The 18204-nt window shown below is 46.8% G+C and overlaps 1 protein-coding gene across 3 annotated transcripts in view; it reads right to left on the bottom strand.

The window, feature by feature from the left end:
• The window catches only part of SDK1 (sidekick cell adhesion molecule 1), a 450881-nt gene that overhangs the window by 110029 nt on the left and 322648 nt on the right, over positions 1 to 18204 (bottom strand). For all 3 annotated transcript variants that reach the window (XM_012731947.1, XM_012731948.1, XM_012731946.1), the window contains exon 21: positions 17300 to 17421. In XM_012731947.1, the coding sequence (XP_012587401.1) occupies positions 17300 to 17421 (122 nt within the window). The remainder of the gene's footprint in view (positions 1 to 17299; positions 17422 to 18204) is intronic.

Raw genomic sequence — 18204 nt, 5'->3', positions numbered from 1 at the left:
ACAACAGGGGTGCTCCCGTCCACTCAGAGGCCTGCCTCTGCTTTTACACGTTTGGCAGAGTTATCTGAGGGATGAATGGACAACAAGCTAATAGGGAACTGCAGGGCTGGAAGAGATTATTCTTGCCTTTCCGCTGGACAAGACCAAGGCTCAAGAAAGAGACTTGTCCCCCGGCTTGTCCCAGCTTGGGAGGGCTCGGGCATGTGGAGGGCGCCGGGTGGAGGAGATCATGCAGAGCAGCAGAGGGAGGGTACACGGCAAGCCCCGCCTCTGCGGGGTGTCTGATAGGACCCCAGGATGGGGAAGGGGAGCGTGCTGGGGCCAGAAATTGGGGGAGCCATAATGAACCCCACAATTGATTTGCCAACTGGTTCCATTTTACAGTAAATTGTTAGCTACATTTATGAATCCTGTAAAGCAAAAATGCGAGCAAATTCAGTTGAATTGTGAGTGACAAGGGAACTCAGCAAAGTTTCAGTGGTGTCAGAGCGCGAGGCGATGCAGGTGCATGCTCTCAGTGAAAGGAATCCTCTGGATATTAAGCCAAAGCACCTGTGCAATATCTTGAAAAACACAGTTTAGGGGAAAAAGGAAAGGAAGACAAACAGAAAAAGGGCTGATTTCAGGGGTATGGCAGTCAGCTCCAGAACTCTGACTTACCACCAAATCCCTCGTCTCAGCCAGGGCGGATGCTGCTCAGTGCGCTAAGTGGTGGAGGTGGGCGCAGGGCGCTTGGCCCCTGGGCGCTGCCGGGCCCTTGTGACTGTGGAGCTTCTGATGCTCTTACTTTGTGCTCACAGGAGGGCAACAGAGGAACGGCAAGCTCCAGGGGCTCTCCAAGCCCAGGCCTCACTGTGCGGCGTCCTTTGCAAAGCCATGCCCTTCTCCTTCCTCTTTGCAACCCTAGCCCTACTCTTTCATCTGGGACAGTACTGGAGCTCCCCTGGGGGCAGGCCCTGTGAGCACCCCTTGCTCTCCCACTCTTGGCCTGGCATGTACTGATTGTCTGTACAGCTGACTAGTGGGCCTGGTGCCTGTCCGACCCTGTGGGCATCCACTGGCCTGTTGGGGCAGCCAGCACTTGGGAGAGTGCTCTTGGCTGCCTGGGCTGCTGTGGGTTGATAGGGTTCAGAGTGCAGTCTCAGCAGGGTCAGTGGCCCTGGTTTTCAAAGCCTGTTCTACCCACATGGCCAAGAGGACTGGAGACTGGCCAGACCTCTGATGGCCCCATGGGAGAGGCCTGCAGGCATTGGCAGGGCACAAGATGGGCAGGAGGCAAGGATCGGCAAGTGGGCCCACAACTGTCTTAGCAAAGACCTGGGGGGCAGCAAGATAATGACGCTCTACATCATCTTTACAAGCGGGAATGAGCGCCTGCCCTGGAGAGCCTCTGACTTTCCTGGTAGAGTTCCAAGGCCCTGCCATCATCAAGCAGATGACTCCTAACTTTCTTCGAAGAGGTCACTTCTAGTTAACTGTAGGGCTCTGTACTGCTGAGTGTAGCTACAACTGGAGGGTCAGGACCATCGGGCTGGGACAATGGAGAGCCGCTGAGGCCGACACAGGTCAAACTTCCATGCCTTTCCCTCCAGGGCTTGGTTACCTTTTGTAAAACTTGGATTTGAATGGGTGCCACAAACTGGCAAGCCAGGTGGGTGCCACGCGGCTCCATTTGGCACCTCCTGCCTCTTCTCCCTGTAGTTGCAGTTTGTCATTACCTGGAGGTATCAGATAGACTGAAACACCTGTTCCCTGCAAATGCTCTTCCCTCGCTCTAAAATGTGCCCACCCTGTCTGCTCCTTCTCTACGCAGCTGGCAAACTCCCTCGGAATGGGGAGAGCATCTGGGCCTTCGGGAAACCTCCGCGAACAGCATGCCCTTGCACTCCACTACTCCCCAGCCAGGTTGTCAGATGGAATGTGGTAATTCTGTGCTCTCCCAGCATCTTCTACCTTCCTCTGATCCAGTGCTGATTGTATCTGTCAAAACATTCACTTAAAAGCATGACTCTCATACAAATACATAATGTGCATTGAAGATGCATTTTGCTCACTAATGAGGGAACAAGCAGGGTAATAAAGCTGGTTCAGGGAGTGTCAAAGTATGTAGAATCATGAAAGACAGAAGACAGCATAGGGCTCCAACTAGAAATGACACAGGTCCGGTTTGCAACTTTCATCTTCTACACCATAGTGTCCAGCTCCGCAGTGAGGGCCAATTAGTAATAGTGAGGCGAGAGAATGATGAGCCTGAGGCAGATGTCCCTCCAGCAGGCTCATCGAACAGGTCCTCGGACAGGCGTCAGCAAACTGTGCCATGGACCAAATGGGCCCACCTCCTGCTTTTGCAAATGAAGTTTTATTGGAGCATGGCCACGCTCACTGGTTTGTGTCTTGCCAACAGCCACTTCCATGCTCCATGGTAGAGACGGAGTTGCAGCAGGAACAATTTGGCCCGATGGCCTAAAGTATTTACTGTCTAGCCCTTTATAGGAAAAGTATGCCGGGCCCTGCAGGAGCGTGCCCTGTTGCAGGGCCATGCTCAGCATGAGTGGCCCAAGGCAGGCCCAGGACTGGCTCATCACAGTACCCCAAGCCTCTCCCAGGGATCTCCCGAGGTCCAGTTCAAACCGGGGTCCATCCTGTTGGTTTTGCACAGATACCAAGTGAACACGTGCAAGATTTCAAAATCTGAGCTCCAGAAGCAAATTATTGCTGAAAGTATAATTTTGCATATAGGTCTCTGGGGGAAAACTAAAGTTTCTACAATAAAAGGTTTACGTTTTGATCTGAGAGACCAGGCTTCTTTTTAGTGGGAGACAGAAATCCTTTCATACTTGCTGGGCTCCTCTGGCTTTCTAGTTAGATTCCAAGACCATCATGACAGAGTATTCTACAAGTAACTGGTTGTTCACTAATGATGCACTGGACATAGAGGGAGGCAGAACTCTTTTAAAGGTAAAATAAATCAGAGCTCTGTGGGGAAGCTGGGATTCTGAAGGGGTTTCTTCTGGTGCTAAAACTAACAAACAGCGCTTTGCAATACTTGCTACAAAAGCAGAAATGCCACACACTTCCGATGCACTCGGCAGGGTAGTTGTTAGGACCCATTAGGGAGCACCTGTGTGGTCCATCCACTGAAGCACCGGGCCTTGCCGCCTGCCCTGGTCCCAATGGGAGGAGTCTGTACTTGTGCCAGTTGGGCAGGGGCTGGGCCCCTTTGGACACGGGCCGCTCACTTCACTCATTTGATTCCTGTAACCCTTGCCCAGCGTTGTTCCTACGTGAACTTGTGTAGTTTGTACTTTGCAGGATCTCAGACCTTGAAGGCCAGCTGGGGCGAGTGGTGGTCTTGATGAACTCAGTGCCCCAGGGGCCAGGAGGTCAGTGCCATTCAGGGAACACCATCCTCACCCACAGCGTCAGTCTGCATGAGGAGAGGAAGCTCTCACAGTGAAGCTGTGCGTGGGGAGGGGGCCATGAGAATGGGGAAGGAGGAGGAGGAAGAGGAGAAGGAGGCCAGTGAAGGCTGGAGGAAACAGCCCCTTTCATCCAGGGCTAAGAAGAAAAAAGACACTCCAAGAATTCATTTCATGGAAAGCTGCCAAGCCAAGTGCACCCTGTTTGGCTGAAGCTCTGGTGTCAGCAGGAAAACTTGCATGTAAGCAACTTCCACAGTGGCCCAGCCCCTTCTATTCCGAGTAGCTCTCTGAGCCTGAGCTAGTGAACACCTGCGCTAGTGAACAGGAGGTGGCTGGAGGGCTGGCGGGTGGGGACAGATTTGGCACCTGGTGCTTTGCCAGGAGAAGCACAGTGCAGCCAGAAAGGGGCTCAGGCGTGAGTGAGGGCGCGGCCAGCCAGTTGGGCCAGCCTGCAACGCCAGGGCTTGTTAAGGGCATCGCACTTAGCTTGACAGGAGGTTCCCTGCTTTGAAACAGCCAGAATTCTGGTTACCCCCGTCCACCCTCTGTCTACTGTCTTCTTAGTATTGTTTTTGAATCTTTGATGTTCTTTCTCTCTTGAAAAGCAGGAGGATCATGGAATGACTGCTTAGTTTCTACCACCTGATAAAAATCAAATTGATTTTAAAACCACAGGTGTCATGCAGCCTCCTAACTCTGAAGCTTCCACTCCTCCCCCAATCTCTGACTGGAATGTCCTCAGTCCCATCAGACTCTTGTTCACCCTTCAAGACCCAACTGAAATGTCACCTCCTCTATGGAGCCCTCCTTGATTACCCTGGCCAGTTTCTCATCACATCTCCATCATCCCTCCCACATTCCCCCACATTGTGAGTTTCCAGAGACAGGGCCTCTAAGTTTTCCATCTTTATCATCTACCGTGTAGCATGATACCTGAAACCAGTAAGACAGTAGGTGCTGAATAAATGCTTGCCAGATGAAAGGATGGCTGAATGAAAAATGTAAAGCCTAAAGACAGGGAAAATGAAACATATAGGCACATTTAAAAATCCAGCATGAGATTTAGGAAGGGAAAATCGGAGCAGTCCTCAACAAGAACAGGAAACTATTACCCTTGTAAAATTTAATTCGGTCTGACAGTTGTGATTTATATATACGTTGACCTCTATTTCTTGAAAATGACATCTGTAAGAAAATGCTTCCTTTAGTCCTAGAGTTGTCACTTGCCTGCAGTATTTTCTTCTCCTTTGATATTTTTAAAAATCCCATAATAGAACCTAAAAGGATCTGATAAACTAATGAACAAAAAGGCCACTTTAAACCATTCATCTTGTACAGATTTCCTCTGCTGGCCACAAAATAAAAGAGAAAAGTCATTGTAAGGGTGTTATTATGGACAATCAAGCAAACAATAAACACTCGGTGGTACCCCAGAGTGTATTTCTGCGTCGCCCGTCACCACAGCGATCATGCGCCAGGCAGAGGCATGACACCAGAACAGAGATGCAGCCTGTCTTGGCAAATTTACCCTGGTGACCGCATCATTTTTGAAGAGGCCGTTAGAGATGGTGACAACCCTCTTAGGCACATGCGACAGGCTATTCAGAAATAATGTTGCTCTTTTCCGTGCTATTATGAAAGGAATTCAACTCTAGTCAGGGTTTATTACAAGTGAGTTGCTGACAGACACTTATCCGAAGGGCCACAACCGGCCTTAACTCCCGTGGGTCTTAAGGGAGGGCGGAATTATAATTGGTGATCAGAAGCCCCAGCGCGAGCTCTCGACATCTGGCCTGAGCTTCCTGAGCACCGTTCTCCTGTCAGAGGTAGCAGCCGCCCATGCGCAGCACAGGGCTGAGACTTGACCTGATGGCGGCTTCCCTCCACCCCTGGTCTGCCAGGTCATCTTTATACCTAGGTGTGGGTGCTGGGCAGTAAACCCCTTCCTGGAAACTTTTATGTACCAGTTCTGTTCTGAGTCTAAGAGCAGGACTGGGGGTCTCTTTGTAACAACAGAACAATTCAAGAACACTTCTGAGACAAAACGGAGCAGTGTGAGTCCCGCGCCTCCTCGCATGTCTGCTTGCCAGCCAGGTACGTCCTCAGACACCTGGGCCCTGCTATGCCGCCACGTCTGTGCTGGTGATGGGGTGGTGCAGGGTCCCCAAAACCCTCTGCAGAGATGGGCTGACCCCACCTTCTAGGCAAGGTGAAGCCCAGGATGGGGCTGTCGGAGCCCTATAATTTCTACCCAGAAAAAGCTGGATTTGACATTTTTCAAGCTGCGAGATTTTTTTGTTCCATCTGAATGAATTCTAAGCAACAGCAGCCTGACTCTCTGCCAATCTCTGGGTGCGTGGCCCTAGGCTGGCCTCTGGCCCAGCAACGGGAACGTCCCCCTGGGCGGTCACTGGGCACTCAGTCAACTGCTGACCACAGAACACCTCCCATCCTGAGCTTCAATTGTACCCTGCTCAGACACCAGCCCTGGCCCGGCCCTGTTGGGGGCCTGCTTGGCTCTCCAGCTGTTCCCTGGGACTCTGTCCTCTATTCTCTGCACAGGACTGCTGCCTCACCTCTGGCTCCACACTCTCACAAGCAGCCATCTTGAGGTCAAACTTTATTCTTTTAATCATGAGCTGCGTGTTTAATCATTTGCTGAGTGTTTAGTATATATGAGTCCCACACTTCTGTTGTCAATGTGCTATTTTCCCAGTGGTATGACAAGGACAGTGAGGCGGGGTGGGGGGGCGTCACACTGTCTTCCCCGGGTGCTGCTCCCTATCCCCGTCCTGACGTCTGTGCCCCAGTGAGTGAGCTCCCCCCCTTCTCTTCATTCTCTTCCTCGGTGCTTATTCCTTCCCTGGTCCTGCCAATGGCCAGGCTGGTTCTGGAGGGAACAAAGCAGCCATCGGGACAAAGTTGAGGATCAGAGTGCTATGGCGGGGATCCCGAGATATCACTAAGCCTCAACATCGCCCAATTTGCCCTTTAACACTTTTATGGATTCTTAAAGAGAAAAAAACAAATCACTGAAAACAAATACGCAGGAAAGTGGACAATTCAGAACAATACCTCTGGACTAATTATTTCACACACCTCTTATTTTCCAAAGGAAGGGCTGAGCACGTGGACCCCACTGAGACTGTGGCTTCTGTTTCTCCCCTCAGCAGTGCCAACGAGGTCTTGGAGATGTGTTTCTTCCCTCCACCCCCCTTTTCTACTCACTAGAGGTGGGGACTGCTATGAGTCTCTCAGGGCCCAGTGTATAGCACAGGCTGCAGCAAGCGCTCGCTCGGCACAGTGGCAGCAGATGAAGGTGTGGACAGCACACCCCACTGAGGGGGGGGAGCAGGCCTTGGCCACACACTCACCTTCCGGAGCCAGCAGCTTGGGCGCAACGGGAAACCCCCCAAACCCCAAGCTGTAGGGTTCAACAGTGACAAAAGAATTTGCCAGGATATTTCCCTGAGAACTCACTGAGGGGAGTGCTTTATGGTGAGAGTCCCTGAGAAACAGGAGCAGCGACCAGGTACACATAAGCTGTGCTCTCGGGCAAGTACCAGCGCCCTGGCACAGTCATATTGGCCAGAGTGGGAAGTGCACTTGAGGAGAGAGAGTGTCCCTTCACCCCCTGACTTCCCAGTAGTGCGTCATCCCACGGGGATGACCGTGGTGACGACACAGTCCCAGTTACGTGGGCATTTACCTGCCGTTCTCCGCCCCCTGGCTCCGTCTCCCTATGCCTTAGTTACCGACAGAACAGCACCAAGCCGACAGTCTCCGCTTTGTTTTATTAGTCCATAACACTCTTGAAAACAGTCCCTTTTAAGAAAATGGCTACTATTATGCACAAATAAATGCTAAGTGGATTTTCCCCCTTTCCATTTTCAGAATGAAAACAGTTTTATCTGTACCCAAAGTGTTACCACTAGCATCTTCATTACAGGACCCCCTGCTCAGATCAGCCTTGTGAGGAGGCCAGATGTGATTCTGGCTATTAGGGCTCAGCCAATGGCTGCGGACCGCAGGGGTGCACTGAGCACCCGCAGGCAAACAGGAGGGGCAAATGAAACATACCACATTTGCATTCTCCCTTTTATGGTGCGTCATAAAAATATGGGAAGAGATGTTTTGCTCACTCTACAGTCAAAGGTTACTAATTAAGCAAAGCATTACTGAACCAGAAATACCTATGAAAGCTGCTTTTTTAAAAAACCTACATCTGAACATCAGCTTATTACAGGGTCTTTCAATGGGCTCCTCTGATGATTAGGATCTTTCATTCCATAATTCACTAAAGATAACTCCAAGTAATAAAACCTTCCTGGTGCACTTTAAAAATGGTCAGAATTTAAAGGCAACTTTTCTGCAAAGAAGACGTGGCTGAGCTGTAGAGCAAAGGGAAGAAGTATAAGCTCTGCACTTTCATGAAGGGCTCCGTAGGAGGCTGCCAGTCCTGCTGGACCTTGAGATGAGCTCAGGTGCTGACCCGTTCCTGGAGCTCCACAACCGCTGACCAGGCTCTGCCCCACTTCTGTTAGCACCCCGAGTAAACCTCTACTCAGTCACCTCACTGCATCACTGGTTTTAAAGAGACGCATCATTCACTGCCTGATTCACTGGGCTGGCTGTTCTCGAGTCAACTCCTCTTCCAACTCGAGCCTCTGGTCAGGCACAGAGTAGGAGGTGACACTGCCTGGCCAGAGGCTGCTTGCATGGGAGGTCAGCATGGGAAAGCTTCCACTGCAGCCTGGAAAGCCTGAACTGGTTTGCTCAGCTTGAGAACTGGGTGTGGAATGTTCCAGAAAGCCTGAGCTGGTTTGCTCAGTTTGAGGACTGGGTGTGGAATGTTCCAAAAAGCTTCACCTACACAATTCAGTCTCGAGAGAGACCCACTGCTTTGAGTTCAGAAAAGCTGATGCCTATCTGGAGCAGGAAAACAGTGGAGAGCTCACAATGAGGGTGTGTGACTTCCAGAGTGCACAACAAGGGTGTGTGGGACAGGGCCACAGACTGCCCTGTAGGCTGGCAGTGTTCTCATAGGAAATTCAACTTGTAACATGTCCTGTGTGGCCACCCCGCTTTGCCCCTAAGGAGCCCAAGCTAGATGGCTTGCTGAGAGTCACAAAACTTGGAAGTCAAGTTTTGCTTGGAAGCCAAGAAGAGCTGGGAGTCAGGTCAGCTCCCACTCCCAAAGTCTGTGCTATCTGTCTTCACATGGCTGCCTTTCTCCGGGAACTTGTTCATGGCCTTTCTGGAGGACTGAATCAGTCTCAGTCAACCGTGGAGCATGGTGAAGGCCAAGGAGGCACAGAGAGGATAAGGCTGGCATTGCTTGCGTCTGGAGCCCTAGCACTAAGGGTGAGAGGAGGCACTGCAGGTGCGTTCTTTCCGTGGATGGGCCCTGTGAGTGCTGGGAGGGTGGACAGGGGTCAGAATGGATTCTGAGTTTGTGGAAAACTGAACACTGGCCTTAGTGCCTTTGAAGGCATTGTAAGAGTTGTGCATTCATTCATTTTAAAGGTGCACCCTGCTGTAATATGTCCTTTTGGTCAGTAGCAACAGGTCACAAGTGAAAACAGGATTAGTTTGTCAAAACAAATGGACATTTATGCTCATCTTGGTAAGATCCTCGAGATTTTTCTTGATATAAATTTACTGAAAATCAGCCCAACTTGCTCAACCAAAAGAGGATGAATTAGCACAGGGTGTAAAGCAGCAACATCTCTTTCCTGTGACACCAGTAAAGCAGCAACATCTCTTTCCTGTGACACCAGGTGTCGTTAGAGAAGGGACAGGTCACAGCCATGATCTGCTCTGGGGTGGAGTCTGCACAGGGCTCTCAGTGCAGCCCGATGAAATGTTCAGCTCCTCCCAACCACTGCTTTTTCCTAGAGAGCCCACAAAAGTTCTATAACCCTTACTGTTTTGGGTCAACGACAAAGCTTTTTTCCCTCCAGAAATAAGCATTTGCCCTCTAGGAATATTAAAACACAAATGGTTCAGATGATGGATTTTAGGGGGAGAAATGCTGTTTTCGTTTTGAATTTTTAGCTACTTGCACTAACTACTACCAGAATTTTGAACTTGCTGAGTTATTTTAAAAGGTAGAAAATATTTCCTCGTTCTTCCAGTTCTGGTAATATGGCAAACTAGATAACCTAAAAAGGACTTGTATGCCCAAAGCTCAAGCTTTATGTGGTAGAGTAAAGCAGAGGTCTTCTAGGAGTGCAGCTGCACTCTTGAGGAAGTGCACCCTCTCTCTGAGCAGCCAAGACCGTGGTACTGAATAGCAGGCAGGGGTGGGACCTGGTGCCCTTTTGTTCATTGGAGACAGGAAGGATGGGAGCTCCCTCACACTCTCACAATAAAACGGAGCTCCAGAAAGGCTCGAGTCCCAGTGAAAACTCACTCGCGTGCAGAGGGTGTCAGCTGCCTCCCTAGGCCTGAGCCCTAGATAGACATGGGGGGTTCAGGAAAAAAAAAAGTCTCTGAAAAGCATGTAATATTAAGTATGACATTGTGATTTATAACAAGAAATAAATATTTGGTCTTCATTCCCTACCTGGCATGAAGCTCCTTAAACCTTTGTGTTTTCCTAAGTGGTCAGAGCAAAACAGAATCTTTTCTAATATATAATAAGCATCTTTCAATCACATCCTGAGGTGACCTTTGGAAAGCCTCTCAGGATGGGTGCTGGGTGCCAGGAGATGTAACCATGTGCTTACTGGATTGAAGCTTTCGGCCCAAGCCAGACTCCCAGTGAGCAGAGAAGAAGACTCGTGGTTGAGTCAGTCATGAATGGCCAATGATTTAGTCAATCATGTGAATTTAATGAAGCCTCCATAAAATTCCAAAGGGACTGGATTGAGAAAACTTCTGGGTTGCTAAACAAGAGCACATGTGTGCTTAGGGTAGTAGAATATTTCAAGCTCTTTGTGGACAAATACAGTGGAACTGGAAAATACTGGACATAATAACAAGTAGTAGGAGTTGATTAGAATTAAGGGTGGGCAGTAGAGATAATGATAAGCTATAGACTTTGATCAGTTAAGCCTACATGTTACAATTTTAAGAATCACTTTCCTCTCTTTCCTTTCCAGAGTACGGTACAAAGGAGTGGGTGTGGGGTCAGGACCTGTGCAAAGAAGGTGTCCAAGGACTGCAGCCCACTCGGGTCAAAGGCCTGACCACATACAGGGGAGTTCAGCAAATCAGTAGGTAGATTGAGGAGACTGGAAACTAACAAAAGGGATGGAAAAGGGACTTTGAGGTGCAGGCATGCACTAATGTTGTTCAGCCTACCAGGTGGATCTAAAAATAGGCTGGATATAGACGTGTGTAGGGACAGTGCATATCCTGTCTGCATGCTGGGAGGGCCTGGGCATAATAATACCCCACCAGGAATCAACACCCCAGTGCCTATATCTTGGTTTCTAAATATCACTCTCCACTGACAGGACCAAGTTTCCCTGGAGAAATGGTCCAGAAAAAGAGGAAAGAATAAGATGAAGAATGCCTTGTTACACAAGTAAGTAAGAAAGTGCTCAAGGAATGATGGGGTTGAGGCAATGCACAGAGCCAGCTGGATGGGCCTCTTGCCAGTCAGGTGGAGGCAGTTTGAGTATCAAAGCAAATCATGATGGCTATGGATTAAATTTGTTCAATACCACAGGAATTCAGGAATCCACACTGATACCAATAAATAAATGAATGACCATGTGAGAAGAGAAAGCTTTCTTTTTACAGTAAAAGGTGTATCAATAAATATAGAAGAAGTAATAAAACTAAAAAAAAAAACCACTATTTGGTGCTATCATTGCACAGTTAATTTAGGCAAGAGATATCAGTTCATGACAAAACCAGTGGGTGTGAGTGGAAGTGGGAATTAGAGTTTCACATATCTGAAAAAAAAAAAACACTCTCTAAAAATTACTTATTAATCATAAAGGGGAGAAAATTAACTTTGCACTGGAGAAACTTGCAGACACCATTTTTAATCCATTTGAACAAAATCAGCTCCACCAATAACAAGACAAATCAACATATGAAACCCAAAAGATGCATGGGATGAGCCCAGCATAACATCTGTGATTGTCCCAACAAAAATATATAACCTGGGTCTAATCATGAAGAAACCTACAAATCCAAATTGAAGAATATTCTAGGAAATGAATGCCCTATAATCTTCCAAGTTGTGAAGGCTACAGGTACAATGTGTGGTCTGGATGGGATCGTTTTGCTATGGAGAATGTTTTGGGACAATTGAAAAAAGTTTACTGGAGTCTCTTGGGGGAAGGGGAGTTTTTGGTAGTATTCTTACAACTTTACTGTGGTTTTGAAACATGTTCAAGATAGAAGGTAACAGTGAACTTCACTTCAAAGAAATCTCAGATTCCAGCTAGAATCTTTAACAAATGTCTAGAGGCTGATGAAACTGTCAGCACAGCGCTGAGGGGCTGCACACGCCAGGGAGCTTGTGCGCTCGCCTGTGGGCTCTGTGCATGGACTTGCCAGCACTGGGCCTCGAGAGCTCAGGTGCAGCCGGGGAAGGAGCAAGGCCACTGGGGAAAGGTCTGGTGGCTAGCGAGATCCTTCTCCCCTGGAAACCAGGAAGCTGGGAGGGGCTGGCCACCAAGCAGTCCCATCTCTGAGACCCTCGGGGCCCCTGGAGTGGGATCAGAAACAGCAGCTTTTCATTCACTCTGTACCCTGGAAGTTAGATGCAAATCTAACAAGGCTGGGGACCCGAGGCGCCAGTAAACTGATTGCAGCTGGGCCCTGGGTATTGGTGTGACGAACCCTCTCCACTCAGCCAGGGCTGAGGATGCCGAGCATTTACAAAGATGTCACAAGGTCCCGCTGGGCTGCTGAGGTCAGGTCAGGCAGAGCTGCCTCCCCTCTTCCCACAACACACTTAAATCCCTGTTTATGAAAACTGGTGAGAAAAGAAACTATTGATCTTAAAAACTAAACCAAAAACCAGAAAAAGCCAAGTTCACTTATGAACACAAATATAAAAATCTTGGCCCCAAACTAACCCAAACCAAATAAATATCATGATCAGGTTGTGTTCCTCAGGGACACAATAGTTGGACGTTGGGATATCCAAACGCATTGCCTTTCCACCAAATGAAAGAAGAAAAAGCATGTGAACAACTCAATAGATGGAAACAATAATTTGATCTAATTAGACTGTATGATTTCTTAAAATCCCTCCAAAACAACTAGCAAACAGGGTTGGAAGAAAGCTGTCTTAACTGAATGTACGTAGCTTATTAAAAAGAGCCAAAAAACCTCAAAAGAGCTATAAAACAGTAAAAGAATTTTACAAAATGGCCTTCCCTGGTGGTGCAATGGGTTAGGATGCAGCACTGCAAGCTGGCCACAGCTGCTTCCGTAGAGTTCGATCCCCAGCCCAGGACCTGACCCACACGGTGCAGCAGACCTCTCCTGTCCCGCCTGCTGCTCCCCTCAGCAGTGTACTTTCCTGATCTGCCTGTTTTGTCTGCTCTCCACTCTCTCTGGTGAATCCTCTCATCACCCTTGCACCTCTGGCCTGTACCCCAGTTCTGTATGCATAAATAAATATATCTTTAAAAAAAGAATTTTACAAAATGAAGAATGACATAAAACTTATATACATATATATATAATATTTTAAAGTTAGTAATAAAAAAAGATTGCTCTAACACTGTTTCAATTCAATATGATACAGTATTTAGTCTCATGATAAGATTACAGAATGAATCAATAAAAAAAGAAAAAAAGAGGAAAAAAGGATGTAAAAATGTCAAAGGAAGAAGCAAATTGTCACTATTAATGGATGATGTGATTTATTTATAGAACACCTCAGTAGAAGTAACAAGCTAACAAGAAGATTCTCACATTTTCTGACCCCAGCCACACGCCAGGCTGAGCAGGGTCTGTGCTCAGGCCCCAGCTCAGAATCCCGGAGGGAGCCAGGTTGCTCTAGGGCAAACTGATGCTTGCTTTCCTGTGTGACCCTCACACCGCAATTCCTGCATGCCTCAGCTGTGAGAAATGCAATGGCGGCTGCTCCAGAATCGTTATCAGGATTACATGAGTTAATATTTGTAAAAGCACTTGGAACACATACGACTTCACTCAATAAAGAAAAATAGTCAAAAATCAATAGTGATTTTAGATGCCAGCAGCAAAGTCAGAAAATGAAATTACAAATACACATAAAATCTTGCAAATAGTACTACTGACCATATTTTATAGGTGAGGAAATTAAGGTTCACAAATAAGTTAAGTAATACATCCAGATCAGAGTCAGGATCATTTTTCCTGCCTTTCTGAGAGCATGTAGTGGTTTCATAAGAAGAAAATAGCTGAGTAGCTGACAAATGTAGAATTAAACAAATGGACTCATCATACTGCTGAATGGAAAGAGTCAGCCTCATGCAAGATCACAAGGCCAGGAAAATCCTGAGTGAAGCTGTGTGTGTGTGTGTGTGTGTGTGTGTTGCTGGGGCACTGGGGAGACCTTACCAGATGTTAAAATGGAATTTAAAGCCTCTATAATTAAACAATGTGGAGTTAGTGCATGAATAACCAGACTAATAGAATAGAATAAAAAGTTCAGAAATAGACTCAAGTGCCCATGGGAATTTAATTTTACAAATTAGGAAGACAAAAAAAATGGACTTTTAACTAAATGGCTTTAAAACAACTGCTTAGCTATTTGCATAATGGTAAAAATAGATTCGTACCTCACTCCATATATAAAGGCAAACTCCAAATGACAGAGATCAAATTGCAAAAATGAAACCATAAAAGTGGCAGTAGAATATTGGGTGAATTCCTTATAACTTGGGCATGGGGTGTACTATGATTTAACAATCTAAAAACCTATAAGTGCAGATTGATATATTAGACTTCAAGTGTTTTTTTTGTTTGTTTGTTTTGTGTTTTTTTGCATGACAAAAAATTACATATTGCTGATGGAACACAAAACGCTACAACTTGTACAAGAGGGATTTGGTAATTTCTAGAATATTTACAATCAAACATATATTAGCTGTTTGATTCAACAATACCATTCTTAGGACTGTCTCAAAGACATAGGTGTAAAAATTCAAACTGCTGAGTTTCCAGAGATCTTCACGTCATGATCCCTGGCACCTGTGATGATGTTACTTTACATGGGAAAAGGGAGCAACTTTGCAAATATGATTAAAGTTAAGAACCTTGAAATAGGGAGACCACCCTGGATTTGCTTCATGGCTCAATCTGAGCACACAAGTCCTTAAAAGCAGAAAATGGATTCGACGGAGGGAGGAGAGTTGAAGCCTGAGAAAAACTTGACTGGTCATTTCCGACTCTGAGGACAGAGGACGGGGCCACAGGCCGAGGAATGTGACGGCACTGGGGGGGTGAGAGCAGCTCTCCACGCACAGCCTGCGTGGTTCTAGAACTACAAAGAAGGGAATTCCACCAACCATCGGTTGAGCAAGGCGCTGGGCCCTCCAGGTAGGAATGCCATGCTGCTGAAGCCTTGTCTTGAGTCCATGAAATCCAACTTGCAAGATAATACAGTTCAAGCCACTATGGTGTGGGTAGTTTGCTACTACAGCAGTAGACAACTAGTGCGCGTCCCAGACACCAAAGCGGAGGGCCAGTTTGATAATAAGCCTTGGCTCACTCCCATGCGGGAAGACTGTGCTGTTGTAAAGGGGTGTGGACACACAAGGTACAGAGTGATCTTTGGGGCTGTTGGCAGTTGAAGAAAGGAAGGCACAGCATGTGATGATAATGTGAGCAAGAAGGTGGGCATAGATATGTATATTTGCTTGTGCTGCAAAAAAAACCCAAAAAGAATAAACCGAAAATCTAATTTGGGGTATTTGGGGGAGAGAAGCAACAATGTTAAAGGAGATGAACGTTAAAGGATGTTAAAGGATGAACGTGAACTTATATGAATATGCCTTTGTTTTTATAATTTAGTATTTGAGATCATGTAAATCAGCGACATGCTGAAAAACATATTCTATTTAAAATGTTTTTAAAAAGTAAAATGATTTTTAAAGAAAGCAATCACTAAAATTTGAAGCAAAAGAGCAAAACAAAACAAAAACTCTGAAATGAATAAACCTAATTTTGTATTTAGTTGGTGATATAACTGCACAGAGAAAAGAATTCAGAATTCAGTATTTTGACTGTACATCCACAGTGGAATACAGTCTAAGGAACAAAAAAAACACTTACATTGCATTTAGTAGCCTTATTGTTAGTGGTGGCATTGAAATTACAATTTGAAAAGTCTTTGTATAATAGTAGGATAAAGAAAATGAGTAATTATGTTAATATTAAAAACAATTTTAGCATATGAAAAAGGTAAATTTAAAGTTAAGTAATCTTAAATTTGAATTGGAAATATCATTATGATCTTGTAATGTTTCAAAAAAGTATGTATTTTCTCTCTGTGTCCACTGGAAAGGTTTAGAAGCAATAAGCACCCTTCATACTGCACACCATTCTTTGCCTAATACCCAGGGTCTTTAAATACCATTTGACACTAAACATGCCAGGTAAGGAGCCTGAAGCTCAATTTGCACTTGGGGCAGGCAGTCATAGGCAATCCTGAGGCACCTACTGTATCAGAAAGCAAAGAAATCATCGAAGATTGGAGTCCTCTTGTCAAAAGCATAGAACATGAAGGCCTGACCCTGGCCAAAGATGGGTCAATGAGTTCAAAAGAATAATAACTGCAGGTGATTAAAAGGCACTGACTATATTAAAAATGGAATATTAAAAATACTGGGAGGCCCTCCCTGGTGGCACAGTGGGTTAAAGCACAGCACTAAGAAGCTAAAGCCACTTCAGCATGAGTTTGATCACTGCCCCAGAGGAGATCCACATGGCGAGGCAGACCTCTCCTGACCCGCCCGCTGCTCCCCTCAGCAGTGCACTGTGTCAGTCTGCCTGCTCTGCTCCCCACTCTGTCTCTGGTGAATCCTCTCACTGCCCCTGCACCTCTGTCCTGTACCCCAGTTCTGTATGCATAAATAAATAAATCTTAGAAAAAAAACACATACTGGTAACTTAGGAAAGGAGATAGCAATGTGGGGAAAAAAGAAAGAAAAATTTATGCAACATCAAAAGTAACAAGATGAGGCCCTCCCTGGTGGTGTGGCAGGTTAAAGCACAGCACTGAGAAGCTAAAGCCGCTTCCACATGAGTTTCCACATGCCCCGAGGTGACCCACATGGCGTGGCAGACCTCTCCTGACCCGCCCGCTGCTCCCCTCAGCAGTGTACTTTGTCAATCTGCCTGTTCTGTTCCCCACTCTGTCTCTGGTGAAGCCTCTCACAGCCCCTGGGCCTCTGCCTGTACCCCAGTTCTGTATGCACAAATAAATAAATCTTAAAAAAAAAAAATCAAAACTATACTAAAGGCTAAAAAAGACTAAATTAAAAAAAAAAAGAAGTAACAAGATGATCAGTTTACTTTGAAATGGGCAATTAAAGGAAAAGGATTCAGCATTTATCCTGTCTTCCTGTTTTTAGAGTAACTAAATAGCTCAAGGAATGAAGGGAAGTGCTTCTTTTCAGACAATAGCTACTAAAGCAGGAGAGATGGATTAAAAAATATCATTTTGAGTATTGTAACAAAACAATTCAGACTAAGGTCACTGAGGCATGAGATCATCAGATACAGGGCTGGTGGGGAGCGGCAAGGTCTCCAGTCTCGGGCTCTCTGGCCCCAAACACTGTCAGCTCCCGGGCGGCTGGGGCAGCTCCAGGCTGCCAGTCACTACACTACAGGGGTGTCACTCAGCTGCTCTCAAGGAGGGACTCCAGATCACTCCTACGGAACTGGGCCCTCAGCTTCCCGGAGACACATACCTGTCCCTCCACGATCCACCTGGAGATGGATGTCTTGCCGTCGTAGCCTGGTCGGAACTGAAGAGTAGCTGAGCGAGGGCTGATGTTGGAAATGACCAGATTGGATGGAGCACCAGGAAGCTCTAGAGATAAATGAGAGAGGAAAGGCAGAGATTTAAATTCTGTCACAGTTTAGGAAATGTATCAAACATGTCAGCAAGTAAACAGCCTCAAAACACCGTGACACCAGAAACAGGATTAGTTTGCAAAACCATGAAAAGGAGACACAAAACCTTCCCAAGGATGTGATCACAACATAATTCTTACTTTACTAGGGTCACCCATCAGGTTCCACATCACTGGAAGTGGCTTTGAAGCCATATTCAGATAACCTCTTAGACGATAAACTCTGAAGGTGGGGATCGTCTCATCCACCAACGAACACAGAGGTAATCGATAGATACTTGGATGAAGAAAGGATGAATAAGTGTAATTCTTCCAGGATCCTACACAAACATAGGGGCATTGATGTCTGCCCTCCTTTTTATGACTGCCCCATGGTCTTGGAAAGAGAGTGGGGACAGGAGACAGGAGCGCGACCATGACCTGGTGTCACTTCCAGCGGGAAGGCGTGCGGGTCCTGGCTGAGGCTTCCTGGGACTGGTTTCCAGGACAACCCAAGTCAGGTGAACGTGCAGAGCTCTGCACACTCTGTGATCAGTTGCTCTGGTAACTAAGTGACAGGAAGGTAGCTCTGAAGGAGGCGCCCATGGCGTGCCTACTCCTTCAGTGGGCTGTGCGCCAGAGAGCCTGTCCCCATCAGAGCGACGTACGCGACTCAGAACGAGCGCTCTTACACTGCTGAGCAATTCAGACTACGCATTGCACAGCATGACGGACAGAGGGAAGCAGAACGAGGCAACCGA

This window comes from Condylura cristata, unplaced genomic scaffold, assembly GCF_000260355.1.
Source record: "Condylura cristata isolate star-nosed mole 26May11 unplaced genomic scaffold, ConCri1.0 scaffold00032, whole genome shotgun sequence".
In the NCBI taxonomy this organism is placed as follows: domain Eukaryota; kingdom Metazoa; phylum Chordata; class Mammalia; order Eulipotyphla; family Talpidae; genus Condylura; species Condylura cristata.
The sequence above is the reverse complement of the archived record's forward strand: the minus strand, read 5'-3'. Positions and strand labels throughout refer to the sequence as shown.